Consider the following 23,393-nt stretch of genomic DNA (forward strand, 5'->3'; position numbering starts at 1 on the left):
TTGTTTCCTTGCACTTTACTAAACTAACCAAGTGAAACTGCTTGTTGTCCAGACCCGTGCTTATGATTGAAAATATGTAGAATAGAGCTTTCATTGTTGCTGCTACGAGCAAACACTTACTCATGTGCAGTATTGCCATATTGGGTTAGTTGTTCAGTGCCTGTTCTTTGCGGCTCAACACTGGTTTGAGTGTAAAATATGACGGCTGTAATTCTGTGGAGGGAAGATCAGTGTACAAGAGCTGTCTGCTACTTGAGGATCATTTAGGGTGACCGAAACAAATTTTGCTGTGACAATCTTGGTTTTTCATTAAATATTCCGGTGTCCTGACAATTTCCTTTGAAATAGTTCAAATATCCCATTTTTTTACCGTTTCCTTTTTTGTCAAAAATAAACTGGGTCTGAGGGGTGAAATGTTGTCCTTCTTCCTGTAAACATTGATCACATTGCATTGCATGCAGTGAACCCGTATAACCTCCCCCATTACCCTGTTGATGTCTCCAAGGCAGTACAAAGAACAATACAGCACTAGAACAGGCCCTTCGGCACGCTAAGCCTGTACTGGTCATGATACCAACCGTTGCCAATATTTCCGGCAGTTCCTTTTGCCGTATCCCTCTATACACATCCTGTCCATGTGTTTTTCAAGATGATGTGGAGATGCCGGCGTTGGACTGGAGTGAGCACAGTAAGAATCTTATAACAACAGGTTAAAGTCCAACAAGTTTGTTTCAAATCACTAGCTTTCGGAGCTGAGGAAGGAGCAGTGCTCCGAAAGCTAGTGATTTGAAACAAACCTGTTGGACTTTTACCTGGTGTTGTAAGACTTTTTACTGTTTTTCAAGATACATTAATGCCGTTCAAAAGGTATCAGCTTCCACAACCTTTCCTGGCAACGCATTCCAGGCACTCACCATCCTCTGCGTAAAAAAACTGCCTCACACGTCTCCTCTAAATGTTGCCCCACAGACCTTAAACCTATGCCCCCTGGTGACTGACCCCTCCACCCTTGGGAAAGAGTGCCTGCCCATCCACTCTATCTATGCCCCTCTTAATCTTGTAGACCTCTTAGGTCACCCCTCAACCTCCATCTTTCTAATGAAAACAGACTGAGTCTATTTAGCCTCTCCACATGCCTAACACCCTCCAGACCAGGCAACATCCTGGTAAATCTCCTCTGCACCCTCTCCAAAGCCGCCACATCCTTCGGTAGTGTGGCGACCAGAATTGTGCGCAATATTCCAAGTGCGGTCTTAACCAAGGTTTTATACAACTGGAGCATGCTTGCCAGTTTTTCTATTCAATGCCCCGTCCAATGAAGGGAGCATTCCGTATACTTTCTTGACTACCTTGTTTGTCCACTTGTGTTGCCACCTTCAAAGATCTGTGGACATGCACGACCAGATCTCTCAGATTTTCTATATTTCTCAGAGTTTTGCCATTTATGGTGTATTTCCCCTCAATGTTAGATCTACCAAAATGCATTACCTCATTTGTCCAGATTAAACTCCATTTGCCATTTCTCTGCCCAAGTCTCCAGCCTAATTATGTCCTGCTGTATCTTCTGAGAATCCTCAACACTATCTGCCACTCCACCAATCTTGGTGTCATCCGCGAACTTACTAATCAGACTGGCTACATTTTCCTCTAAATTGTTTATGCACACTACAAACAACAGAGGCCCAAGCACAGATTCCTGTGGACACCACTAGTCACAGCCCTCCATTCAGAAAAACACCCTTCTACTGCTACCCTTTGCGTTCTGTGACTTCACCTTTTTGTACCAATCTGCCATGAGGCACCTTGTCAAAGGCTTTACTGAAGTCCATGTAAACAACATCCACCACCCTCCCTTCATAAATCATCTTTGTCATCTCCTCAAAAAACACAATCAAGTTAGTGAGGCACGACCTCCACTTCACAAAACAATGCTGTCTATCGCTTACGAGTCCTATTTGTTTCTAAATCGGTATAAATCCTGTCCCTGAGAATTCTCTCCAATAATTTACCTACTACTGACGTGAGGCTCACCTGCCTATAGTTTCCAGAATTATCCCTGCTACCTTTTTTAAACAGCTGTACCACATTAGCTATTCTCCAGTCCTCTGGGATTCTCCTGCAGCCAATGAGGATACAAATATGTTAGTCAAGACCCCAGCAATATCCTCTCTTGCTTCCCTAAGGATCAGAATGGGGTAAATCCCATCCGGCCCAGGAGACTTATCTATCTTAATATCTTTTAAAAGACCTAATACCTCCTCCTTTTTGATGTTAACATGATCCAGACTGTCCACACACCCTACCAAGAATCATCTTCCACAAAGTCCCTTTCTTTGGGGAACACTGATACAAAGTACTCATTTAGTACCTCACTCATTTCCTCTGGCTCAACACATAGATTGATTGATTGATATTTATTGTCACATGTAACGAAGTACAGTGAAAAGTATTTTCTGCGGCCAAGGGAATGTACACAGTACGTACAGAGTAGACAAAAGAATAATCGACAGAGTGCATTGACAGTGGTGCATCAACAAACAGTGATTGGTTACAGTGCGGAACAATGCCAAACAAGAGCAGCATAGGGCGTTGTGAATAGTGTTCTTGCAGGGAACAGATCAGTCCAAGGGAGAGTCATTGAGGAGTCTAGTAACTGCGGGGAAGAAGCTGTTCCTATGTCTGGATGTGCAGATCTTCAGATTTCTGTATCTTCTACCTGATGGAAGGGTTTTTAAGAGGGCAATGCCTGGGTGGGAAGGGTCTCTGACAATGCCGTCTGCCTTTCTGAGGCAGCGTGAGGTGTATGCAGAATCAGTGGGAGGGTGGCAAGGTTGTGTGATGCATTGGGCTGAGTTCACCACACTCTGCAGTTTCTTGCGATCTTGGACTGAGCAGTTGCCATACCAAGCTGTAATGTAGCTGGATAGGATGCTCTCTCTGGCACATCTGTAGTAGTTTGTGAGAGTCAATGCAGACATGCCGAATTTCTTTAGCTTCTGTGGGAAGTAGAAACGTTGTTGGGCTTTCTTGACTGTTGCATCAATGTGAATGGACCAGGACAGATTGTTGGTGATGGTGACCCCCAGGAACTTAAAGCTATTGGCCATCTCTACTTCGGAGCCATTGGTGTAGATAAAGGGGTGGGGGTGGGGGGTCGTACTACGCTTACTGAAGTCGATGATCAGTTCCTTGGTCTTTCCAGAGAGAGGTTGTTTTCCGTACACCATGCAACCAAGTGATCTATCCCCCTTCTGTAATCTGATTTGTCGTTGTTTGAGATACGGCCCACCACAGTCGTATCATCTGCAAGCTTATGGATTGAATTGGAGTTGAATCTTGCCACACAGTCGTGCGTGTACAGGGAGTACAGTAGAGCACTGAGCGCACATCCTTGCGGGGCCCCGGTGTTGAGGGCTATTGTGGAGGTGTTGTTACCTATCCTGACAGATTGCGGTCTGTTGGTGAGGAAGTCAAGGATCCAGCTGCACAGGGAGGGGTCAAGTCCAAGATTGCAGAGTTTGGTTATTTGTCTTGTTGGGATAATGGTGTTGAAGGCAGAGATGTAGTCTAAGAACAGCAGTCTGACGTAGGTGTCCTTGTTGTCGAGATGTTTGGGAGTTGATTGTAGGGCCAGAGAGATAGCATCTGCTGTTGCCGTGGTAGGCGAACTGCAATGGATTGAGACCATCTGGGAGGCTGCCGTTGATCCATCTCATGACTAGCCGCTCGAAGCATTTCATGGTATAGACGTCAGGGCCACCGGTCGGTTTTCCACCACTGTCCTTAAATGGTCCAACCCTTTCCCTGGCCACCCTCTTGTTTTTTACATATGAATAAAACTTGCCAAGGATTTTTTATGACCCCTCCTAGCCCTCCTAATTTCCCACGTCAGTACCTTCTTACTTCCTTGCAACACGGAAGCTCAAGTGGCTTCACAGCGCTAGGTCCCAGGTTCGATTCCCGGCTGGGTCACCGTCTGTGCAGAATCTGCACGTTCTCCCCGTGTCTGCGTGGGTTTCCTCCGAGTGCTCCGGTTTCCTCCCACAGTCAAAAGACGTGCAGGTTAGGTGGATTGGCCATGATAAATTGCCGTTAGTGACCAAAAAGGTTAGGAGGGGTTATTGGGTTACGGGGAGTGGGTGAAAATGAGGGCTTAATGGGTCGGTGCAGACTCCTACTGCACTGTATGCTCTATGTCCTACTTTCTTTATACTCTTCAAGGGTTTCGACTGTCCTCGCCCTTCTAGACCGTGCAAAAGTCTCCTTTTTCTTTTTGATGAGGTTCACAATATCCCTCCCTCGATATCCAAGGCTCTCTAAACTTCCCATACTTATCCTTCATTCTCTTAGGAACTTGACTTGCCCGAATCCTAATCAACTGTCGCTTGAAAGACTCCCACATGTCCGATGTTGTTTTCCTATCCAACAGCGTCCAGGGAAATACTGAAGATACAAACTGGGGCAGAGGATGTGTCGGAGCCAGGGAAGATAAGCAGGCGTTTAGGGAGTACTACCAGGGACTTTATGAGACAGACCCAGCGGGAGAGGAGGGGAACATGAGGTGGTTTCTGGATGAGCTGGAATTTCCCCAGTTGGAGGAAGCAAAGAGGCAGGCATTCAAGGAGCCCCTGGGGCTGAGGGATGTGCTGGATAGTATCAGGTGTATGAAGTCGGGGAAATGACCACAACAACCAGTTAGTCAGTTCAAGTTCAAAAATGGTTTATTTACATCCACAAGTATTACTTCGACATGCAAACACAATGTACTACCAGTTAAACTACACCTATCAGCTACAATGACCTATACTTAACTTCAGGGCGACCGGCACTGTGCAGATTGATAAGGCCTTTATCTTGATCTCATGTGGCTTGTTTGAAGAAGTGGCTCTGTCTCTGCGATCGCTGGTCTGAACTTGGCTGTCTGGTCGTTATGCTGCAGTTGGGCTGGCACAGGCCGGATCCAAAAGTGGCTGACACAGGCCAGTCCAAAAGAGACCGAACACATGGCTGTGTCTCTTTTTATACCTCGAGGGTTTCGCGCTCTTTGGGGCGGTCCTTCATCTTGGACCCAATAATTCGACAGGCTTCGATCACTGTCTTTGATTTTGGCCAATAAAGGGGTGGGTGCCTTGGTGGCTGGGCGGGTCCTTAGTGCTCATTGACCTTGGCAGTTGGGCTCTCTGAGTAAAGGGGGGTGGCATCGATCATCTGTGTCTGTATCGGTTTCTTGAGTGCAGTCCTATTGTTCTGGGAAAATGAGCCATTAGAATGCAAACAAGCGGGGGTTTCGATCAGGTCTAGCTATCTGGGTTGCAAATTCACACAAACTCTGTATATGTCTGAGTCCTGGGTTGGCCACAATTCCCATGGTCCTTTGCAGGTGGCCATCTCAGATGGCTACAGGCGAACTGTGCTGGAGTTGCAGTTGGCATTGCCACCGGGGGTAGCGGCATGGTTGGGTGACCTGTATGATTTATGGCGGTTAGAGAAGATAAAGTATGAGTTAAGGGACTCAACAGGGGGGTTTGAGAAAAGGTGGGGGATATTTGTGACCATGTTTGAGGAGCTGTTCGTTGCAAGGTAAGAAGTCTTACAACACCAGGTTAAAGTCCAACAGGTTTGTTTCAATCACGAGCTTTCGGAGCACTGCCCCTTCCTCAGGTCGCAAGGTGGTGGAGGGAGAGGGTGAAATGGTGTAAAAGGGTAAAAATTTGTACAGATTGTATAGTTTATTGATGGGAAGTTTGTTTTCCAGGGTGTTTATTTGCTGTAACCTGTTTTGATACATGTTTGTAATAAAATATATTTTTCAAAAAAGCTCAATGAATTTGAATACTTTCCTCAAATCTCATTTTAATCATCTCTGTCAGAAGAAGAACAACCCTAATTTCTGCACATAATTCTCTATGTAGTTAAACTTCTCTTTGCTGGCACTGTTCTAGTAGTCTTCTCTTAAGACCTTGACACCCTTACTAAGTGCACTGCCCAGAATTGAACACACGACTTCAGCTGAGACCAATGTTATGTAAGAAGTTAGCTGCCGTGTGTACTGATGTGGGAGGGTCTGTAGTGGTGAGTGGTCTGGGAAGTTCAGTCCTTGTGTGTACTTGCATTCTTGTGCTTGTATTGGTGATATGTGCTGCGGGAGGATTAGTCAAGGTGTGTGCTGGTGCTCTTTGGTGTGAGAGAATCAGTTGTGTCTACTGGAGTTGTGTGGTCCAGGCGAATCAGTCGTAGTGCATTAGATGACCATTCACAATGACTTGTTGAAGGGCTTGTCACTTCACTGGGTTATGATTCCATCAACCCTAAGTCAAAAGTCATTTATTATGGTGATGTATAATGAGGCAGACTTGATTAGGGAACTTAAGGTGAAGGAACCCTTAGGGGGCAGTGACCACAGTATGATAGAATTTACCCTGCAGTTTGAGAGGGAGAAGCTGGAATCAAATGTAATGGTTTTACAGTTGAATAAAGGTAACTACAAAGACATGAGGGAGGAGCTGGCCAGAGTTGATTGGAAGGGGAGCCTAGCAGGGAAGATGGTGGAACAGCAGCGGTAGGAATTTTTTGGGGTTACTCGTAAGGCACAACAGAAATTCATCCCAAGGACGAAGAAACATGCTGAAGGGAGGACGAGGCAACCATGGTTGACAAGGGAATCGGGGACAGCATAAAGGGAAAAGAAAAAGCATACAATGCGGCGAGGATTAGTGGGAGGCCAGAGGATTGGGAAGTCTTCAAAAACAAGCAGAGGACAACTAAAAAAGCAATAAGTGGGGAGAAGATGAAATATGAGTGTCAGCTAGCTAGTGAATATAAAAGAAGATTGCAAGAGTTTTTTCCCGATATTAAAAGGTAAGAGAGAGAGAAGAATGGACATTGGACTGCTGGAGAAGTAGAATAGGAAACAAAGAAATGGCAAAGGAACTGAATAGGTACTTTACATCATCTTCACAGTGGAAGACACCAGTGGCGTACCAGAACTTCACGAGACTCATGGTGCAGAGGTGAGTGTAGTGGCCATCACTAAGGAGAAGGTGCTGGGGAAACTGAAAGGACTAAAGATGGTGAACTCACCCGTACCAGATGGATTACACTCTGAAGGAGATAGTTGAGGAGATTGTGGAGGCATTGGTTGTGATCTTTCCGGAATCACTGGGGTCAGGCAGGGTTCCAGAGGACTGAAAAATGACTGATGTAAGGGAGGGTGGCAGACGACGGGAAATTATACGCAAGTTAGTCTGACTTTGGTTGTTGGTAAGATTTTAGAGTCTATTGTTAAGGATGAGATTGTGGAGTCCTTAGTGCATGGTAAATCAAGGTTGAGTCAGCACGGCAGGGGAGGTCATGCCTGACAATTTTGTCAGAATCCTTTGAGGAGGTAATGAGGAAATTAGACAAAGAAGAACCAACGGACGTGACCTATTTGGATTTCCAGAAAGTCTTTGACAAGGTGCCAGACAGGAGGCTGCTAAATAAGAGAAGATCCCATGGTGTTAGGGGCAAGGTATTGGCATGGATAAGGGACTGACTGTCTGGCAGAAGGTAGTGCGTGGGGATAAAAGATTTTTCAGGATGGCAGCCAATGACTAGTGGTATTCTGCAGGGGTCAGTGTTGGGACCACAACTATTCACAGTATATATTAATGATGCACAGTAAGAAGTCTTACAACACCAGGTTAAAGTCCAACAGGTTTGTTTTGAATCACTAGCTTTCGGGGCACTGCTCCTTCCTCAGGTGAATTAATGGTGTGGAAGAAGGAACTGAGGGCATTATTGCTTAGTTTGCAGATGATACAGGACAGCATGGAGGTGCAGTAGTTAGCAGTGCTGCTTCACGGCGCCATGGTCCCAGGTTCTATCCTGGCTCTGGGTCACTGTCCGTGTGGAGTTTGCACATTCTCGGGTGTTTGCTTGGATTTCGCCCTCACAACCCAAAGATGTGCAGGGTAGGTGGATTGGCCACGCTAAATTGCCCCTTAATTGGAAAAAAATATTTGGGTACTCTAAATTTAAAAATAAAGTTTGCAGATGATACAAAAGATATTTAGAGGGACAGGCAATGTTGAGGAAGCGGGGAGGCTGCAGAAAGACTTGGACAGGCTAGGAGAGTGGGCAAAGAAGTGGCAGATGGAATACAATGTGGAAAAATGTGCGATTATGCACTTTGGTAGGAAAAATAGAAGCATAGACTATTTTTCTAAATGGGGAAAGACGTCAGAAATCAGAAGCTCAAAGGGACCAGTCCTCGTTCAGGTTCTTTTACGGTTAACCTGCAGGTCCAGTTGGCAGTCAGGAAGGTAAATGCAATGTTAGCATTCATTTCAAGACGGCTCGAATGCAAGAGCAGGGATGTACTTCGTAGGCTGGATAAGGCTCTGGTCAGCCAGCATTTGGAATATTGTAAGCAGTTTTGGGTCCAATATTTAAGGAAGGAGTTGCTGGTTGTAGAGGAAGGTCACAAGAATGATCCCCGGAATGAAGGGCTTGAGGCTTGTCTTATGAGCAGCAGTTGAGGACGCTGGGACTGCACTCGATGGAGAATGATGGGAGATCCCATTGAAACTTACAAAGTACTGAGAGGCCTAGATAGAGTGAATGTGGAGTAGATATTTCCATTAGTATGAAAGACTAGAAACCGAGGGCACAATCCCAGACTGAAGGGACGATCCTTTAAAACAGAGGTCAGGAGGAATTTCTTCAGCCAGAGGGTGGTGAATCTGTGGAACCCATTGCTGCAGAAGGCTGTGGAGGCTAAATCACTGAGCGTCTTAAAGAAAGAGATAATAGGTTCTTGATTAATAAGAGGATCAGGGCTTACAGGAAGAAGGCAGGAGAATGGGGATAAGAAATATATCAGCCATGATTGAATGGAGGAGTAGACTCGATGGGTCGAATGGCCTAATTCTGCTCCTGCATCTTGTGGTTTAGCCTAGATGTATAAATTCTATTTCCTAAGGCGAAGTAGTTGACTTAAAAGCCCCATGACTTGTAGATCTCATTTTATGGTGGCATTTTACGGCTACATGGTAGCACAGTGGGTAGCACTGTTGCTTCACAGCACCAGGGACCCAGGCTCGAATCCTGTTTGGGTCACTGTCTGTGCGGAGTCTGCATGTTCTCCCTGTGTCTGCGTGGGTTTCCTCCGGGTGCTCTGGTTTCCTCCCACAAGTCCCGAAATATGTGCTTGTTAGGTGAATTGGACATTCTGAATTCTCCCCCGTGTATCCCCCGGAGTGTGGCGACTAGGGGATTTTCACAATAGCTTCGTTGCAGTGTTAATGTAAGCCTTCATGTGACAAAATTAATAAAGATTATTATTGCTGGTTTCCTTGAACATGTATTTGCATGTGTAACTTATTCCAAGACTTCACTATGCAGAAGGCGTGTGTACTTTATTACTAATGAATTGTTTTATCTTTTGGCAGCACGACAGCAGTAGTCCCGCACTGATAGCACCTCCTCCATCTTCAGACACACACTGGGCTGTAAGGGTGAGTTGGATAACTGACTTTGTACGTTTAACATAGGTTAGATTTCATCTCTGATAAATGTTCAAATTCAGGTCAGATTGGATGAATTGAGAGTCACTGCTGTAATGGCCCAATGATCAATTTGTTTGGATAACCTCAACTTAATTTAAGTGAGCATGAGCTCACCATCCAAAGCTGCCCATTTTGTAATCACAGGTTCCAGGGTTATCTGTGTGAAACCGAGCTGAGTGAGGCAATCCAAACAACAAAGAATGGAAAGAAATCAGATTTCCGTTTTGCCATTGGAGGATGTAGAATTGATCATCTGGGATAGAAATAAATGTTTTCTGGGCCGTTGGCTTGTGCTGTGAAGGAGATTGATGAATTTTGAGTGGTATCAGAAACAACAGGGTTGAATGATGATTGGAGTGGGCTATTGATTTGACATTTGGAGGGAAAGTTAGATAATTATGATCTTTACTTTGGTGAAAGGCAATGGATGGCAACATGCTGAAATATGCCTGGTGCTAGAGGTTCTGGAAATGTTCATGGTAATGTCAAACGAGTACCAAAATGTGGAAGAACAAAATTTCAAAGATGCCTAACATAATAAACCACTGGAATGACCATGCTAAGTAGTATTGTGGTAATTGTGAGAAAGGCCAGAACTTTGAAGTCTAATGCTGGGATTAATATTCACACAGGTTGTCTTCAAGACCAGCTTTATTGCATTTTCAGAATCTCACCAATAGAAAACAGTAACTAACCTGCCTCTCTTCCCCACAGCCTGAAGAGCGGGCCAAATTTGATGGAATTTTTGAAAGCTTGACTCCCGTTAACGGCCTCCTTTCGGGTGACAAGGTCAAACCCGTGTTGATAAACTCAAACCTACCCCTGGATGTCTTAGGAAGGGTGAGCATGTTATATCTAAGCACGTGGTTATTTTCAGTGCAAAACTGATCTTGAGATTTTGACTGTTAAATCAAAAATACTTGCAATGCAACTTTGATTAATACACTTTTTGTTCAAATACAGAGGCCACTTATTTAAACTGAAGCAGGTTAGTGAAACAGCATGCAGTAGCAGAGCAGCGAATAAATCAAACAACTGTAGGCTAATTCCCCATTCGGCACTTTATCCATTGCATTGAAGCTAGTTCTGTATTTCTTTATTCAATGCTCTCTTTAAACTAGCTTTTGAAACCTTTCTGAAAGGAATATTACCGAAGCTCTTGGATAATGATAGATTTCAATCTCAGTCATTTTGGTTCTTCAGAAGAGAATAAAATTTGGAGGAATACAAGGTAGTAATATATATCTTTAGAATAGGAAACAACCTACCTAATCCTTATGAATTGCAGCGGCTACTATCTGTTTATCATGGTTCAAATAAATTGATTTGGATCTTGAAGTGCACGATTTGTTCCATACACTGGTCACAATGGTGCATATACTGAACATTTACATTCTTTATCACCATTTTCAGTTTCTGGACCGTATTATTCCTTATTTTCTGTGCGATATTTCTCTCAGACTACTTTTTCAGACCCCCTATTAACTAATCCTTTACGAATCCTTCAATTTGTAAACAGTTTTAAAAAAAAAACACAATTGAAGCTGGAGTATCCAGTGTTACTGACGCTGAGATATAATAACGCACAATCACTTTCTCGTGCTTAATCTGGATCTGTGCAGAACCACAACTGAAATAATGTTTTAAACCTCTGCTCGTGCCATAAACCCACTACATAAAACTTGACAGGTAGACAGATGCACCAAGATTGAGTGAGCACATAATTAGCAAGCGGGAACAAATGTTTGATCATGTATCTTTAAGTTTAGCCTTAAGCGTACTGCCCTGTATGCCCATAACATTGATTTATACCATCAACCCCCATTTCAATTTCTGAGCCTTCGTTATAAAATTAATTTCTTGAACAAGAGCAAGTGCCTAAACTGCCCACCTTTGCGTGAATATTAACTCTTATTTTTACCTAGTCCCGATAGAGGAAACCAAAAATATTTTTTGAACCAAAGTTAATGAAAGGAAAAGATTTATATGCACATATGTGACTGCATGACTCTGGAGGCACTGGTCATACAGGCAAAACTTTGAAGCCAGGTTGAAGGGGGAGAAAAAAGTTATTTGCTTTGAGCAGCCATCTTGTTTCCTCAAACCTTTCTTTGAGTGGCTAATAACCATTCATAATCTGTAAATACATCTGATCATACTTGACAAATGATAAACTCACCCATTCTACAGGAACAAAATTCAAGCTAATTTAGGGCCTGAACTCCATATTATCCAGCTTGCATTGTGTACTTGAAGCTTGCCCAAATGAAAAGCCAGAGAGTAAAGAAAGGGACTACCCGTCCGGGAGAACGTTCTGAAGGGATTTGTAATGTTAAATGGCTAATGTTAAGAGTGAGTTTAATGTTTTTATATGCTTTGCATTATGTTAGACCACACAACAGATTTCTAAAATGTATTGGTGTCACTGATGAGCTACAGCTCAATGCAGCCTTAGACTGTCACCTGTTACTCAATTTAATACTGCATAGGAAAGTGGTGTCTACAAAGAGAAATTCATGACATTCTCAATCTTGATAGGAGTGTTTTCATCGGTATTGAATATGGCTGGCATCTTGCCTGTGTCCATCTGTTATTCTATGTCTCAGATTCATTTCACCAAAACCCCCTTACATTTCCTGGCTGAGGCGGTTTAATTCTTTGATTTCAATTTTTATTCTTATTAGGTTTGGGAACTTAGTGATGTTGATAAGGATGGCCACCTGGATAGAGATGAGTTTGCTGTGGTAAGTCTTATATTACCTTTGGTTGAATGAAGTCACAGTGTCTCGGATCAAAATATCGATCTGAAGTCCAAGACCTGAGTTTTGAGAGTTGCACAAATGATGAAGCAATCTGAATGAAAATTTGTCCTCAGAAACCCACAACTCGGTATACCTTCTGCCATTTTTTCAACCTTGGTTTGGTTCATCACATACTTGCCTCCATCAGTGCACTCTGGCATAAATCTTGATGATGGAAGTCCACTTAATTTAGACTGATCCTTCAGCTCAGTAATGAGGTCGAGAGGATTGTCAAAGGTTGTAGACTGGAATTTGCTCACTGGCAAATTAATGGTATTACACAATTATTGGACTGCTGACACCCTCGACAACTTGGGACTCGACCAGTCCAAACTCAGATCTATGACCCTCCCCCAATAATCAGCTGATGCGATTCCAAGCCGGGAAACCCCACTAACACCTGCCTCATAAAATCCACATAATCCCAATTCAGGGCATAGATATTTACCAGAACCACTGGCATCCATCCAACTTTCCACTGGCCAGCTTATCCATTCCAAACCCCACAATACTCCTGACCTCGAACGCAACCCGCTTATTAAGCAACACTGCCACCCCCCTTGAGCCCCGAATGAAACACCTGCCCACCCATCCCTTTCTCAGCCTTGTCTGGTCCCCTATCTTTAGGTGCGTCTCTTGCAAAAAAGCCATGTCCGCCTGCAAACTCCTCAGATGCGAAAGCACAAGACTGATTAACTGGCCCATTCGGCCCTCTCGTTTTCCTCGTGACCAACCTGGTTGGAGGGCCTCCCCGTCCCCTTCCATTCAGCCATATTCCTTTTTGAGCCAGCCCCCCCCATCACGCGCCTCTTCAAGCCACCCTCGGATGTCCACCGTCATTGATCTCTTCCAAACTGTGCCACACCAACCACACCCATGTCAGCAACCCTCTTCCCCTGCCCCCCGCCCTCCGGTAAAAACACAACTCCTCCACGCCCTCCTCCTGGCAACTCCCCACTTCACTCCCATTAACTAGCCTGCCCAGCTAGCATGGTGGCCCCCACCCAAGGCCTCCAACCATCTTCCTCCAATTCCCATCTCTCCCCCAAAACCAACCCAACTATCTATCCCTCGAGAGTAACAAAAGGCACACTCATCATTGTTGCTCCCCTGTCAAAACCTGTCCCAAAAACCCATCACCAGTGAGCTAGGGTCACTGTTTGTGCAGAGTCTGCACGTTCTCCCTGTGTCTGCGTGGGATTCCTCCAGGTGCTCTGGTTTCCTCCCACAAGTCCTGAAAGACATGCCGTTAAGTAATTTGGACATTCTGAATTCTCCCTCTGTGTACCAGAACAGGCGCCTGAATGTGGCGACTAGGGGCTTTTCACAGTAACTTCATTGCAGTGTTAATGTAAGCCTACTTGTGACAATAAAGATTATTATTATAACTTCGCCCCTCTTTTTGAAAACACACCGCTCTGTGGATCACCAGGCCCTGGAACTCCAGCCTCTGCTCAACTCACTCAATCCCAATCTCAGATGTTCCACCACCGTGGCTTGGTTTTTCAGGGCCTCTTCCATCTGTTGCCAAAACTTATCATTCGAGAACGCCACCAACTGCTCCTTTGACCACTGGGCAGGCAGTGCAGCCCCCTTGCCCTCCGCCATATTTCCCTATGGCGCACCACAAAAACTCTCCTGCTCTAACAACACTTATCTTTCTCGTGGCGCTCCTTGTTCGCTGATCCATGCACCAACCACACCCGAGGAGTATTTGCCTTTCCCAGGCACTCCTGTACCATTTGTCCTCAACCATTTTGCACTTCGGGTGGGGAAAAGACCAAAAAAAACCCTGCCCTGAGCGGGAGCCACCTGATGTGCAGCCACTCACTCCATGGTCGCCCCCATGTTTTGCAGATGGAGATATTAAGGATCATCTTAATAGGTGGACCGGCTTAGGGGGAGAATTAGAAGCAAGGCAGATGAAAGCATGGCTGCCAATGATGAAGTGCTAAAAACTGGGGATGCATAAGAGAACTGAATTGAGGAGAGCAGAAACCACAAAGGCTAGTCGGGCTGGTGATTACTGAGATAAGGAGGTGTGAGGCCATGGGGAAATCAAATCAACAATAAGGACTTTAGTGTGTTTAGTTTGATCAGTTGCTAGTGTAGGTCCAAACAAAGTGGTAATTGATGAATGAGATTTAGAGCAAGTTAACATATGAATGAGAGAGTTTTGGAAAAGCATAAGTTTATATAGGGTGGAAGAAGGGAGGTTGGTCAGGTGAGCATTGAAATAATTAAGTTGAGAGTCACAAAGGCATGAATGGGGTTTCCCACAGCAGGTAAACTGAGGCATGGTTGGAGACGAGTGATAGTACGGAAATGGAAGTTGACATCTTGGTGATAAAGCAAATATGTGATCAGAAGCTGATCTTGGGGTCAAACGCAACAGCAAGGTTTTGAACTGTCTGGCTCAGCTTGAGATAGTTGGCAGAGGGAGGGATGTAAATGGAGGCCTCGGAATGGGGGTTTATGATGGGGAATAATGACAGCATGGTGTTGATGTGTTGAAAACAGAAGGAAGAGGAGGGATAGCTTACCATGATTACAATTAAATAGAATGTAAGTTGTGACTTTGATAAAGGCTGGTTCAGCGCTGTAGCAAAGTCGGAAACCTGGTTAGAGAGATTCGAACATGGAAATGGGGACACAGTTGGGAAGTGTCAACACATTAACATACTAAGGGAAAGAGAGGTTAGAGATAGGGAGATGAGTAGGATAGGTTGAGATGCACTAAATGAGGAAAGGGGTGATTACTTCAGAGTTGAAGGATGGGTGTGAGTGGGTGGAACAGTATCTGTGGAGAGGGAATTGTTAACAATATCAGCTAAAATGGAAAATGAAGTTGGGTGATCAATTGTTTCATCAGAGTAGCATGAAGGAGTAAGAGGTAGGTTGAGTGGACAAGGCGAGCCTAGAGAGAGAAATGCAGGATATGGGATAGAATTTAGAGAAAGACTTGAGTTCAGAACTGCTGTATAAGGTTCTGGCACATAGAGGGTTAACATAGGACTGAGTACAGTACCACCAACGCAGTGATGTAAGAGAATGCATGATCTACACCTAGGGGTCACTGTGGTGTTGGTCAGAGCTGTGTGTGGAAACAAGCATGTAGATAGGTCCTAGCTTGGATCTTTGTTGTACAAGCAGTTCTTGGGCTTACCACACCATTTCTAGGAACCAAGTGTGTTGTCAGTCAAAACATCTTAATTTGGAAATGATTTCCCCATAGAAACAGTGTTAAAAAATGGGGGCTTGGTTCCATCAGCAGGGCAAGGCAGTATTTTTACTGACAAATTGTGACCTCATTGGATTTAATATGTTTGTCCCGATACATTCAGACCTCTGCCAGAAAGTGGATTGTGGTGGAGAGGAGAAGCCAGATTTATCTGTGTCACTGGATGGTGTTTGAATAGCGGGTGGTTTAATGACGGGAGAACAGGATATGATGATGCTTTAGGTTTTCCAACCAGACCTGGAGATTGCTAACGAAACCAGTCATCCTCCCAAAGGTGTTCAAATCTTTGTCCTTTAAATTTAAGAGTGCGCACATTTATTGTTCATGGGATGTGGCAAGGCCGGCATTATCCTATCTGGATTGCCTTTTCCCAAAACAAAATGCTGCGGCTGTTGGAAATTGAAAATAAAAACAGAAAGTGTGAGCAACACTCGGGTCAGGTAGTGTCTGTGGAAAGAGAACCCGAGTTAAGGTTTTAGGTGAATGACCTTTCATCAGAGCTGGGAAAAGTTAAAAATGTAATAAGTGAAGGGGGGTGGGGAAGGTAGAAAAAAGACACCAGTGAAGGCCTATGATAGGGTAAAGGATAGGCGAGATTAACAGACAGAAAAGAATCGAGGACAAGAGGACCTATATTTGAAGTGATTTGCAAAAGAAACAAATGTGATGCAAGAAAATGCTTTTTCACACTGCGAGTGGTTGGAGCCTGGAATATACTATCTGAGAGTGCAGTGGAGGCAGACTCATTCAAACGATGTGAAAAGGAACTAGACTGTCATCTAAAAAGGAAGAATGTACAGAAAGAAGGCAGGAGAAAGGTTGAAGCTGAGGCAAATCAGAGCGTATCTTGAATACATAGGAAGGGGTGTGATTAGAAGAAGGGATAGGGTCAGAAGAAGCAGAAGGAATAATGATCTGGAGGGGCTTTGGCACCAATTCGTTGAAGCTGCAGAAGAAATTGAGAGTTTAGTTCCATTGCTCCACTTACCTACGAAGCCACATTATTTGGCATTAATTCATTCCATTTTGAAAGGAAAAGGGGCAGGTGTGGCAGTTGGATATACTGCTCCTGAAGTTGGGATTTGGCAGGTTGTTGGACAACATGGGGGAGTTCTTTACTTGGGGGCCCTGCTTGATTCTGGACTCTGTATTGCGGAAAACTAAGGTGGAAAAAGTTTCATTTCAAAATGTGAAATTCTTCGCTTTCAGACAAATGAGATTTGATTTGAAAAAGGTCACTCACTATTCTGTGTTGTAATTACAGCTACAGTGATGTTTAGGAATAATTAAAAGGAAGATTCAGATTACACAAGTGGAACTACCTCTATTGCTGAAATATACACACAGACTGACCAACCTTTTGTTGTTTTATTTGCAGGCAATGCACCTTGTTTACAGAGCTTTGGAAAAGGAGCCAGTTCCCTCTGTACTGCCACCTGCGCTTCTGCCACCATCCAAGAGGAAGAAGCAAGGGCCAGCACTTGCTGGTTCTGTATCAGTGCTACCTGCCAGCCCTCCACCTAAAGATAGCCTGCGATCTACTCCGTCACATGGCAGTATTAACAGTTTAAATAGCGCGGGCAGCATCTCTCCAAAGCACATCAAACAGGTGATGAGATGGGAATCACTGTACATCTTTCTAAGATAACCTGCATTGTCACAGCTCAGTCTCTGGTGAGCGAATATACATAGGCCCAAACTACTACAAGAGTAGCTTAGCGATTTGCCTATTTTTTTATGCCCTTTCATTCAGTGTGTCTCTTCACTTCCATCAGCATGTTTAAGATTGGAATCTTGTTTCTTTGGAAATTGGTGTAAGCTTGACCCTCGTTGCTCTAGTCCTTCATAGTAGGTTCCCTCAGTAATATGCGTGCATGCTGTCCTACTTATGGAGGTAGTGTTGTTGCTGCTATTGTTAGTGTGCATGTGACTGGTAGTTAAAAGTTGCTCAGTCTTGAGTTTTGACTTTGTTTGAGATTTTTGTATAGAACTTAAAATAACTTGTAACATCAAAATACATTCTTTATTCAGCTGTGAGGCTTGGATTAGAACCCTGGTCTTTAATCATTTTCACATTCTCGGGGATGGTGAGAGTTTTCTGGGCACAGCTGGAGGTACCTGAGGAAAGGAGTCGATTAGTATCACCTAATGACTTCAGTAAATTGTGTTCCTCCCAAGTCTCACTGTCTCCCACTGACATAATTAAATCATGTGCATTTTAATAAGTCATGTAATCAGTTAATAAGAACCTGTATGTCTTTCTAATGCACAAACATGAGGAATACAAGTTAAAATGGATCAAAATATTGTACATAGAATGTGATCACACAGCTAGAGGGTTACAGGATAAAAGCAATGAGCTTCAAGATAGTGATTATAGGGTCTCCGCTCTCCAAGGGTTGTAGCTAATTAGAATGGACTTCCAACCAAACTGGTGATGTAATTCCATTTTAAGTGAACCATATACATATTTGTTTAAAAATAGGACTGAAAGTTATGTTAGATGGCAAACTGATCTGAAGCCAGATGGTGAAGTACGAAACTATTTCTTGATGTTAGTCCTGAAGAAGTCATATTGGACTTAGAACATAAAACATAGAACGATACAGCGCAGTACAGGCCCTTCGGCCCTCGATGTTGCACTGACATGGAAAAAACTAAAGGCCATCTAACCTACACTATGCCCTTATCATCCATATGCTTATCCAATAAACTTTTGAATGCCCTCAATGTTGGCAAGTTCACTACTGTTGCAGGTAGGGCATTCCACGGCCGCACCACTCTTTGCATAAAAAACCCACCTCTGACCTCTGTCCTATATCTATTACCCCTCAATTTAAGGCTATGTCCCCTCGTGCTAGCCACCTCCATCCGCGGGAGAAGGCTCTCGCTGTCCACCCTATCTAACCCTCTGATCATTTTGTATGCCTCTATTAGGTCACCTCTTAACCTTCTTCTCTCTAACGAAAACCACCTCAAGTCCATCAGCCGTTCCTCATAAGATTTTCCCTCCATACCAGGCAACATCCTGGTAAATCTCCTCTGCACCCGTTCCAAAGCTTCCACGTCCTTCCTATAATGAGGCGACAAGAACTGTACGCGATACTCCAAATGCGGCCGTACTAGAGTTTTGTACAACTGCAACATGACCTCATGGCTCCGGAACTCAATCCCTCTACCAATAAAAGCCATCACACCATAGGCCTTCTTCACAACCTTATCAACCTGGGTGGCAACTTTCAGGGATCTATGTACATGGACACCGAGATCCCGCTGCTCATCCACACTACCAAAAATTTTACCATTAGCCAAATATTCCTCATTCCTGTTATTCTTTCCAAAGTGAATCACCTCACACTTCTCCACATTAAACTCCATTTGCCACCTCTCAGCCCAGCTCTGCAGCTTATCTATGTCCCTCTGTAACCTGCAACATCCTTCCGCACTGTCTACAACTCCACCGACTTTAGTGTCGTCTGCAAATTTACTCACCCGTCCTTCTGCGCCCTCCTCTAGGTCATTTATAAAAATGACAAACAGCAACGGCCCCAGAACAGATCCTTGTGGTACGCCACTCGTAACTGAACTCCATTCTGAACATTTCCCATCAACCACCACTGTCTTCTTTCAACTAGCCGATTTCTGATCCACATCTCTAAATCACCCTCAATCCCCAGCCTCCGTATTTTCTGCAACAGCCGACCGTGGGGAACCTTATCAAACGCTTTACTGAAATCCATATACACCACATCAACTGCTCTACCCTCGTCCACCTGTTCAGTCACCTTCTCAAAGAACTCAATAAGGTTTGTGAGGCATGACCTACCCTTCACAAAACCATGCTGACTGTCCCTAATCATATTATTCCTATCTAGATGATTATAAATCGTATCTTTTATAATCCTCTCCAAGACTTTACCCACCATAGACGTTAGGCTCACCGGCCTATAGTTACCGGGGTTATCTCTACTCCCCTTCTTGAACAAAGGGACCACATTTGCTATCCTCCAGTCCTCTGGCACTATTCCTGTAGCCAATGATGACCTAAAAATCAAAGCCAAAGGCTCAGCAATCTCTTCCCTGGCTTCCCAGAGAATCCTAGGATAAATCCCATCAGGCCCCGGGGACTTATCTATTTTCACCTTGTCCAGAATTGCCAACACTTCTTCCCTACGCACCTCAATGCCAACTATTCTAATAGCCTGGGTCTCAGCATTCTCCTCCACAACATTATCTTTTTCCTGAGTGAATACTGACGAAAAGTATTCATTTAGTATCTCGCTTATCTCCTCATCCTCCACACACAACTTCCCACCATTGTCCTTGACTGGCCCTACTCTTACCCTAGTCATTCTTTTATTCCTGACATACCTATAGAAAGCTTTTGGGTTTTCCTTGATCCTACCTGCCAAAGACTTCTCATGTTCCCTCCTTGCTTGTCTTAGCTCTCTCTTTAGATCCTCCCTCGCTTCCCTGTAACTATCAAGCGCCCCAACTGAAACTTCACGCCTCATCTTCACATAGGCCTCCTTTTTCCTCTTAACAAGAGATTCCACTTCTTTGGTAAACCACGGTTCCCTCGCTCTACCCTTTCCTCCCTGTCTGACTGGTACGTACTGATCAAGAACACGCAATAGCTGTTCCTTGAACAAGCTCCACATATCCAGTGTGCCCAACCCTTGCAGCCTACTTCTCCAACCAACACATCCTAAGTCATGTCTAATGGCATCATAATTGCCCTTCCCCCAGCTATAACTCTTGCCCTGCGGGGTATACTTATCCCTTTCCATCACTAATGTAAAGGTCACCGAATTGTGGTCACTGTCTCCAAAGTGTTCACCTACCTCCAGATCTAACACCTGGCCTGGTTCATTACCCAAAACCAAATCCAAAGTGGCCTCACCTCTTGTTGGCCTGTCAACATATTGTGTCAGAAAACCCTCCTGCACACATTGTACAAAGAACGACCCATCCAATGTGCTCGAACTATATCTTTTCCAGTCAATATTAGGAAAGTTAAAGTCTCCCATAACAACTACCCTGTTATTTTCGCTCTTTTCCAGAATCATCTTCGCCATCCTTTCCTCTACATCTCTAGAACTATTATGTGGCCTATAGAAAACTCCCAGCAGTGTGACCTCTCCTTTCCTGTTTCTAACCTCAGCCCATACTACCTCGGAAGAAGAGTCCCCATCTTGCATCCTTTCTGCCACCGTAATACTGTCCTTGACTAGCAGCGCCACACCTCCCCCTCTTTTGCCCCCTTCTCTGACCTTACTAAAACACCTAAACCCCGGAACCTGCAACAACCATTCCTGTCCCTGCTCTATCCATGTCTCTGAAATGGCCACAACATCGAAGTCCCAGGTACCAACCCATGCTGCCAGTTCCCCTACCTTATTTCGTATACTCCTGGCATTGAAATAGACACACTTCAAACCACCTACCTGAACACTGGCGCCCTCCTGCGAAGTCAAATCTGTGCTCCTGACCTCTCTACTCTCAATCTCCCGTACCCCAAAACTACAATCCAGGTTCCCATGCCCCTGCTGAATTAGTTTTGAGCGTTAACTCTGTTTCTCTCTCCACAGATGCTATTTTTATTTTGGATCTTCATCTCCAGCAGTTTGCTTTCAGTAATGTAGCAGTGCAAAACTTGAGTATTGTTGAAAAAAAGACATACTATGCAAATTGTTAAAGTCACCTGCTGTTTGGTACGATCTGTAATCGTTGGCACTTCCGGTCTACCTACCTGACCATACCCAACCAGCCTGTGCTTGCAAAACTCAAAACATCGAGTCCAACATGAGATGTGATTGCACAATTGGCAGCACTTGCTAAACAATCCTGATTGTGCTCGGAGAACGTACCAGTTGGGCTCACAATGCGAGTCATTTATGCATGTTGAAGCCGTGTATATTCATGTACAGGGCCTGTAATTTGTAGATAGAAAGAGCATGTCCATACATTGCACCGTTTCCAACTAAACAAAAACCTGACGTACAGTCATTCCTGGGCTCATTCCCCATGGCAAGGCTTTGCCCAATCAGAGCCTGGTTTGAATTTAAACAAAAGCTTGGCAGTTAGCTGTCCCCTGCTGCATTTTCAATGGCAGCATCTCCGCCAATCAGAGTCCACCTTCCAACCATTAAGTTCAAAGTGTTCTTTCCTTTACCGTTGGTTTATTTTACGTAGCTGTCTGGATGTTTGCAGGATAAAAAGCTTTGATAGTATGTCTCCTTTTTCCAGTAATACTTTGCTTTTAATAATTTCCTGATGGTTTGTTTATTTATAAATGCAGTATTTAACATCTCTCTCCTAGCTACCAACCCAGTGCCCCAGCACTCCTCTTTTATAAGTGTTGTAAGTACTTACTTAAACAGTGCCCTTCTTGTGTATTTTAACAATATTAACACACCATTAACATACGACACAGATGGGTGTGTTCTCCAAGGAAAACAGGGCGCGATTCTCCGCAAATGCGGAGTATCGTAAAGGCTGCCATGGGACAGGCCGTGACCCACGGCAGCCTTCATGGCCACTTCCGGGGCCGATTCTCTTCCTCCCCCCCCCCCCCCCCCCCCCCCCCCCCCCCCCCCCCCCCCCCCCCCCCCCCCGGGCGGGGCTAGGAGCGCGGCCCCGTGCGTCACGGCGGTGCGGCCTTGACGACGGTCATCAAGACCGCACGTCAAGCGTCACGGTGGCTGATGGGCCGATGACGTCAGCCGCGCATGCGCAGGTTGGCCAATACGCAGTTGGCGTCTTTCTCCTCAGCCGCCCGGCAAGACGTGGCGGCTTGATCTTGCCTGGCGTCGGAGGGGAAAGAGTGCGTCTGTTTTGGATGCTGGCCCGACGATCGGTGGGCACCGATCGCGGGCCTGTCCCCTCCCGAGCACAGTCGTGGTGCTCCCGTGCCAATCGGGCCTCTAGATGCCCCAAACGTGCACCTGGCACCCGTTTCACGACGGCAGCGAGCAGGTGTGTTTGCTGCCGTGTTGAAACGGGTGTGAAGGCCCGGCCGCTCGGCCCATCGGCCTCGGAGTTGCGGCGATTTGTGGCGTGGGTCAGGGGGGGGGGGGGGGGCGAGAGAGAATAGCGGGAGGGCGTTAAAAATGTCGGGAGGCCCTCCCACTATTCTCCCACCCGGCGTGGGGGGAGGAGAATCGCGCCCACAGTGTTTCAGGGGCTGCTGAAGCTCTGGTTCAGGTACCAGTGGAATCTGCAGCTTGAACATTGAGAATTTATATTGTAAGGCTGAATTCATATTTCACACCATTGGCTTTGTAAGCAAGTTCTTTTGTAGGTTTTAACTTGGGTTGGTTGCTCACATCCTATCAGAAGTCAAGCTTGCACATACTACGATGGCGGACATTTCTAATAGTCTGTGATTGAATAGAATTGAACTCAGTGACTCTCTCCTGACACATCCTTTCATGTTTCCACTGGCGGGTGACAGCAGAACTAGGGGGCATTGCCTCAAAATAAGGGGAAGTAGATTTAGGACTGAGTTTAGGAGGAACTTCTTCACCCAAAGGGTTATGAATCTATGGAATTCCTTGCCCAGTGAAGCAGTTGAGGCTCCTTCATTACATGTTTTTAAGGTAAAGATAGATAGTTTTTTGAAGAATAAAGGGATTAAGGGTTATGGTGTTCGGGCCGGAAAGTGGAGCTGAGTCCACAAAAGATCAGCCATGATCTAATTGAATGGCGGAGCAGGCTCGAGGGGCCAGATGGCCTACTCCTGCTCCTAGTTCTTATGTTCTTATGTGCTTTTACCCTCGATGTTTCGTTGAAGCGATGATG

At 45.0% G+C, this 23,393-nt stretch overlaps 1 protein-coding gene across 6 annotated transcripts in view; it reads left to right on the plus strand.

Moving 5' to 3' along the window:
* Positions 1–23,393, plus strand: part of eps15l1a (epidermal growth factor receptor pathway substrate 15-like 1a) — a 584,484-nt gene that overhangs the window by 178,262 nt on the left and 382,829 nt on the right. For all 6 annotated transcript variants that reach the window (XM_038777805.1, XM_038777809.1, XM_038777810.1 and 3 more), the window contains exons 6-9: positions 9,432–9,497; positions 10,263–10,388; positions 12,233–12,292; positions 16,969–17,199. In XM_038777805.1, coding sequence (XP_038633733.1) covers positions 9,432–9,497; positions 10,263–10,388; positions 12,233–12,292; positions 16,969–17,199 — 483 coding nt within the window. The remainder of the gene's footprint in view (positions 1–9,431; positions 9,498–10,262; positions 10,389–12,232; positions 12,293–16,968; positions 17,200–23,393) is intronic.

This window comes from Scyliorhinus canicula, chromosome 18, assembly GCF_902713615.1.
Source record: "Scyliorhinus canicula chromosome 18, sScyCan1.1, whole genome shotgun sequence".
NCBI lineage: Eukaryota > Metazoa > Chordata > Chondrichthyes > Carcharhiniformes > Scyliorhinidae > Scyliorhinus > Scyliorhinus canicula.